Source organism: Watersipora subatra, chromosome 4 (assembly GCF_963576615.1).
Source record: "Watersipora subatra chromosome 4, tzWatSuba1.1, whole genome shotgun sequence".
NCBI classification, from domain to species: Eukaryota; Metazoa; Bryozoa; class Gymnolaemata; order Cheilostomatida; family Watersiporidae; genus Watersipora; species Watersipora subatra.
The window spans coordinates 47,296,225-47,303,582 of NC_088711.1; the positions used below are offsets into that span (position 1 = coordinate 47,296,225).

The 7,358-nt window shown below is 34.7% G+C and overlaps 1 protein-coding gene across 1 annotated transcript in view; it reads right to left on the reverse strand.

The window, feature by feature from the left end:
- The window catches only part of LOC137393001 (malignant fibrous histiocytoma-amplified sequence 1 homolog), a 33,217-nt gene extending 28,996 nt beyond the window's left edge, over positions 1–4,221 (reverse strand). Inside the window, exons 1-2 of the mRNA XM_068079382.1 lie at positions 4,067–4,221; positions 2,716–2,856 (exon numbers count right to left, since the gene is read on the reverse strand). Of these exons, the coding sequence (XP_067935483.1) occupies positions 2,716–2,856; positions 4,067–4,221 (296 nt within the window). The remainder of the gene's footprint in view (positions 1–2,715; positions 2,857–4,066) is intronic.
- Positions 4,222–7,358: the final 3,137 nt, after the last annotated feature.

The following is a 7,358-nucleotide window of genomic DNA, read 5'->3' on the forward strand; positions in this document are numbered from 1 at the left end:
CTGAGAACTATGTTTTCGCACTAATGGAAAACATGCATTCAGTTTATTGACCATAAAATCTGCTGTAATTAAGCTGGAATCAATTTTTTTTTGCAGAATAACTGAGAATTTTCTCCTTCTGCTAGTGTAGATAACTCTAAACCTCACACACTCACTTAACCATGGTTTCTGCGATCATGACCCATTTCTTCACTTTGGTTACGGATCGCTGTCAAAACCATTCTATTTTCATCACAACCAACTTTCAAACTGTGTATATTAAACAGCAGCTTGCCATTTTACTTATAGTATTGCATTTCTCTTATTGTAGGGGAGAGATATAAACATATAATCTTTTCCTTTCATTATTGCTGTTTGTTGTACATAATAACACCCAGTACATTACAGCTACCATTGCAGTTCTCCTATTGCACTGCAGTGCCATTTGGCTGATAATATTGCATTTCTCAACCAGCAGTACCCTTTCTTTTTCCACTATCACTTTGGTAGTGGGCTGTATAACAGGATAATTTCTAGTCTATTATTGATACTACTTTTACTGTGAAATAGCTGACATACTAGAGCTTGTGTATGGATGAAGGAGAGGTACCCGAGGTAAAGTTAGGAATTACATAGTTATTCATAGATTTAGCCAATAAGTACTTACAGCTGTGCGCTTGGAAATACGTCTATGAACAAATATGCCAGGATCCAAAATGTCGAATTTTGGTAAATATTCTCGGCATAGTTGTAAGCTTTAGTAATTTTACTATCATCCTTATCAACTTTATACAGTCAAACATGGATAACTCGAACTTCAAGGGACCGAGCAAAAGTGTTCGAATTATCAGAGCATTCAAGTTATCAGAGCACTGTCACAAGTCCATATATTTACTTATTTATTAGTAGATACATGTACATATACAAACTATAATATAAATCAAAAGCACAAATGGCTTGTTTCAAATTAAATGCTTCTAATGTAAAGTTTAAAACGTTTTCATGAAAAAGTATAGAGATTTTTCTATCACTTGAGATTGGTTTGCTGTTTGAGGTGATGTTATTGCCAGGACGTTTTTCAGATTGACATTGGCAAAACTTGATCGTTGTTGAAATGCTCAAAAGAAAAGACATTTTTTTCTTTTGGGGTTTTACCCACGATCAATTTTGCCGTTTTTTCTTGAAGTTTATGCAGATTACCTTACTTTACCTGGGATTCGTTAAGAGCAACACTCCGAGGCAGTTCAATTAGAAGTTTTACGAGGTTTTACGTATATTCTATATCACTCACGCTTTTTTAATAGATACTTATTGAATGTACACACGTATTCTGTGTTTAGGTCAAACGATGAATAGTTTTTTGTAGCTCAGACAATGTATACGTTTAATTACAACATTTTTTAAGACGTTTTAAACATTCAACATTCCGACGTTGATTCAACACGGAATCAACGTCGGAAAACTATTCATCACGGGCTAGCCGAGTCACGCACTCAAGGATTTTCGCCACGCACATACAAAACAACATGCGATTTTTGTTTTGTATGTGCGTGGCGAAAATTCTTGCGCGCGTGACCCGGCAAGCCCGTGCTATTCATCGTATCGCAGTATAAATCAAATTTCACCAAACTTTTAGAAAAGTTGTTGACAAAAATATTTTGCCGATGGTGGTAATAACGACGCTTATGAATTACGAAAAGATGAAGTTTACCTCTATGGCTTTGAATAAAGTGATTTTCTAAAGCGAAAACAACCGTTTCGGTAGCTGTTGAGCAAAAAAACAGTTCGAATTAACAGTGTTGAGTTCGAGTTATCTATAGCAATTTATCATTACGTGGGAACGGACCAAAGGAAATGTTCGAATTAACCATGTGTTCGAGCTATCCGTGGACGAGTTATCCATGTTTGACTGTATATTCATCCTAATTTACGCTGATGAGTAGCCATATTTACCTAAAGTCTTATTGAGTAACTTTCAGGTGAAACAAACTGTTAACACTCTGGTGTTAAGAAGAGTTTTTTATGTTGAATCACTAAATTTCAGGTCTTGAAGAATTAGTTTACTTTTAACTAAAACATACAGGCATATTTTACCACAGCCTAAAGACACCACGATCCCGACCAGCCATTTAATGACATATATGATGAAGGGTGTGTTATTGTTTAGGGGCATCTGACCAATGAATTGACAGCATTAGCGCCTTATACATAGAATGATCATCCAAAAACTAATAGGACTTGTCAATTTACTTACTGAATAAAACTAAATCAATGTCAAGGCAGATGAAGGAATATCTTTGCTTACATCTCCTTTGATAATTCACAAGCTGAATGGTAGCTACCACTAATTTTTAGTATAATTTAAGCAAAAATCATTACTAGTATTTTTCTTTATTACTACTGTTATGTTAAATGACAGATACCGCTGTCCGTTCATAAGACTTCGTAATTGATGAATGAGAAATAATTTATATATAATTTAATATGTTAACATGAGTGGTCCTCATTGGACAGATTATAATTGCTTTGTAAATCCTTCTATCTAAAATCTGCTTCATTTGAGATTCGTTTAGGAGTCACAAACTTACACTCATTGACATGTTTCAGATTTGATGAGCATCTTAAAACTAGTAACAAGGGAGAATTTAATAAAGAAGTTATATTCATTTGTATATTACTATGGAGGAGATAACTACTCTATGATCGAACATAACAGTAACTATTATTATGACTCACCTCTCTGGTAGCTGTGAAATTCTACATCTGGCAATGGCAAGTGATTTCAAACTGGTGAGGTTACAGATAACTCCTGGGAGACCCTCAGAGAACTCATTACCCCAGAGCTGGAGGACTTCAAGATGAGAAAGCTGTGATAGTCTGCCAACATGAGAAATACTGAGTATAAGAGTATTAACCATTACAAATACCTCATCATATACTTTATGCTGCTACTTGCTCGTAACATAGACTAAGATGAACACCAAATGCTCTAAGAACACTCACTTAGCCACCCTTGAATTCACATCGACACAAGTGTAGCAGGAACTAAAATTTACTTTTGGTCGTTCAACATTTCATATAGAAAGCCGTATTTTCTGAAGATTTTGATGCAGGCCTAATAGTTGAATAGAAAGTTAGCAACACAACTATCATTTTGAGATTAATGTTATCACTATTTAGCGACTATAAAATTGTCTCCTCTTATACCTAACTTTAACTGGTTAAATCTAATTATCTTTATCCCTATATTTTTGATTTATCGCAATTGAATGATGCTTTATACCAATGAACTTATTTTCAAAATTCACTTGTGAAAAATGAAAACAGACCTACACACATTTAATTTCTGGGGAGGGGGCAATCAACTAAATCATCAAACATTAAGCCTGGTCATTGACATGATCAGCTTCATGAGCAAACAATCACTAGTGTTACATGCTACGAATTTTTTAGCTTCGAAGTTGTGGTTTTGATTGTAGTAATGAGGACGTATTTACATGATAGGCAGGAGTGGTCGCACAACTTTCAATTGTTTGAAGCTGATAAGTTCATGTGCTACGAAGAAATTGTCGTATAACTCAGCAATTTATATATTAGTCTGTTACGCTTTTATCTACAACGGGACGCATAATTTATATTGCAGATTACACTTTAAATTGCGTCTAAGGTTAAATGTCAAGGTCAAAGCGTGTGAGAAATTTTTCTTTCAAACTAGGAGTTAATATATTTTACCTCGGATAATATTTTTAACACACGTGCATTAAAAACAGAGCTGCGTAGGGATGCTGTAAGGAGGTCACTAACGAAAACGATAAAAATCCAACATCCGATCGCAAAGATTTGTGTAATAATACGAATATTGATGTTTACAACGTACGAAATACTTTGTTGTTGATATGATGTTTTTTAAAAATACCCCCCCACCTTGAAATGGAGGTTTGAATAGTTTTGACGAATTAAAGATTTGACGTTTTAAACCATTCACATGCTACGAGGATGAAAAATACAACAAAACTTCGTACCGTGTACTAGTGATTTTGTGGTGGAGGCCAACCGCTATCACTGAGTTTATTGAGTGTGTTCGAACCCGAAACTAGACAGTCGGCTGAGTACAATCGGCACGGCTATAACCAGTTTGGCTGACAGAATGAGAGTCGGGACAGCTGAGAATATCTCGGCTGTTAAGGACAAAGTTGGCTTGGCAATCAAGGTTATACTCGGCTCGACTAAAGCCAGACACATTATCTTTTATACAGCAGGCGCTCCTACAAGGTAAATAATCCGTTCCAGGAGCGTTTACATTATAGGAAATTTATGTTATAAGAACAGTAAAATACATCTAAGTTGCCTAATACGTTCCAAGATCTTTTCAAACGCACCCCTTCAGCCATCCAAAAGAGAAAAACTTGACTTAACTCTTTCAATTTGTGGGCTATACCGTACCTGCAGTGTTATTGGTTTGCATCGACAACTTTTCTCTTTTCACTGATCAATCTCACTGGTTTTATAGACCACAATTGCGGTTAATTATACAACAAGTTTATGGGAACTGCACATTTTTGACATTCATTTACAACGATTTGCTCATTTTTTCTATACAGCAAAGTCTATTAAGCAACGTAAAACTAATAATAAACATTTTGTATGCCTACAAAAAGACAAAATAACAAAATATTTTACTATAAAAAGCAGTTCTACCTGTTTGTTGTCTATTTGTATCCAGGGGTCAAAGTTGGGATAAAAGCTAACATTCGACGATATTCCAACTCGTGACATTCGGATTGGTAGACCGACGCTGTAACACCTGCACCAATCGATCACCTTTGTAAAAATCTAATTTATGAACAATTGTGCGGCCATCTTTTTCTCCTTCTTGTCGACACCTCTAACGGTTTATTATGGTGAAGTAGAATGTCGGGAAAGTAATATATAATAAATATAAGGTTATACGCACAATGTGTTTTCTCCCGCAAGTACAGCGAGTTAAACGAACATTTAAATCAAATGTGAAAGCTCGCCCGACTTGGCACTTCACATTACATGGAATTTTTTACGTAGTAGGAAGCAAAATCTTCAAGTAAATTTTTTAAGTTATCTGAAATTTATGTTATAAGAGGAATATGTTATAGGAGCGTCTGCTGTATTTCTGAAGCTGAGTCATGCGTGCCATCACGCATGACCAGCTGGGTTTGAAGGAGCAGACCTTAAAGCATACAGTGCACCCTCGAGATACGATTACCTTGATATACGATTTTTTCACCATTTGAAGTCAAATATTGTGATATCTTCACCTCCCCAACTAACAACGACATTCCTGGGACGTTCCGCAACGTTACGCTGAAATAACGTTCCAAAAAAAACATTGTCATAACGTTCTACAAACGTTATTTGATGATCATTGTGGAATTATGTTTCAACAATGTCGCAGGAACGTTGCATAGAATGTTGTGCAATAATATTATCATAACGTTCAGCAGAATGTTACAGGAATATACTTTGGAAACGTTATCATAACGTCGTTAGCGAACCTTATTAATGAATGTCCCAGGAATGTCCCAGCAACGTTACTCTGGAATGTTCGAGTGAAAACATTCATATAACATTAGCTTGAAATGTAACTAGAATATTATGGGGTGACATCATAATTGACTTCAAACGAATGTCTTAGAAATGTCCCAGGAACGTTACTCTGGAATGTTCAAGTGAAAACATTCACATGACGTTGGCTGGCAATGTAGCTAGAATATTATGGTGTGACGTCATATTTACCTTCAAATGAATGTCTTAGGAACGTCCCAGGAACGTTACTCTGGAATGTTCAAGTGAAAACATTCACATGACGTTGGCTGGCAATGTAGCTAGAATATTATGGTGTGACGTCATATTTACCTGCAAATGAATGTTCCAGGAATGTCCCAGCAACGTTACTCTGGAATGTCTGAGTGAAAACATTCATATAACATTGGCTTGAAATGTAACTGGAATATTATGGGGTGACATCATATTTACATTCAAATAATTGTCCCAACAATGTTTCAGGAATGTTACTTTTGAATGTTAGAGAGTTGATGTTCATATAACATTGGCTTGCAATGTAGTTAGAACATTATGGTGTTACATCAATTTTACTTTCAAATGAATGTCCTAGCAATGTTACAGAAATGTTACTTTTGAATGTTCGAGGGTTAACATTCATATAACATTGGCTTGCAATGTAACTAGAATATTATGGCGCGACATCATAATTAACTTCAAACGAATGTCTTAGAAATGTCCCAGGAACGTTACTCTGGAATGTTCAAGTGAAAACATTCATATAACATTGGCTTGAAATGTAGCTGGAATATTATGGGGTGACATCATATTTACATTAAAATAATTGTCCCAACAATGTTTCAGGAATGTTACTTTTGAATGTTCGAGAGTTAATGTTTATATAACATTGGCTTGTAATGTAGTTAGAACATTATGGTGTTACATCAATTTTACTTTCAAATGATTGTCCTAGCAATGTTACAGAAATGTTACTTTTGAATGTTCGAGTGAAAACATTCATATAACATTGGCTAGCAATGTAGCTAGAATATTATGGTGTGTTATCATATTTAACTTCAAATGAATTTTCTAGCAATGTTTCAGGAATGTTACTTTTGAATGTTCGAGTGAAAACATTCATATAACATTGGCTAGCAATGTAGCTATAATATTATGGTGTGTTATCATATTTAACTTCAAATAAATTTTCTAGCAATGTTTCAGGAATGTTACTTTTGAATGTTCGAGTGCAAACATTAATATAACATTGGTTAGCAATGTAGTTGGAATATTATGGTGTTACCTCAATTTTACTTTCAAATGATTGTCCTAGCAGTGTTACAAAAATGTTAATTTGGAATGTTCGAGGGTTAACATTCATATAACATTAGCTTGCAATGTAACTATAATATAATGGTGTAACATCATATTTAACTTTAAATGAATTTCATAGAAATGTCCCAGGATATATTTGATATTTTATTCATGAATAGAAGTTAGTTTATTCATTAATATAATATAATTGTAAAAGCAGCATATCTACTCTATACTGCATTCACAATTGTTAATACAATGGGCAACTCCTGTCATTCACCAGGATATCCAACTAAAAACGACATTCCTGGGATGTTCCGTAACGTTACGCTGAAATAACGTTCCAAAAAAACATTGTGATAACGTTCTACAAACGTTATTTGATGATCATTGTGGAATTATGTTTCAACTATGTCGCAGGAACGTTGCATAGAATGTTGTGCAATAATATTATCATAACGTTCAGCAGAATGTTACAGGAATATACTTTGAAAACGTTATCATAACGTCGTTAGCGAACATTATTAATG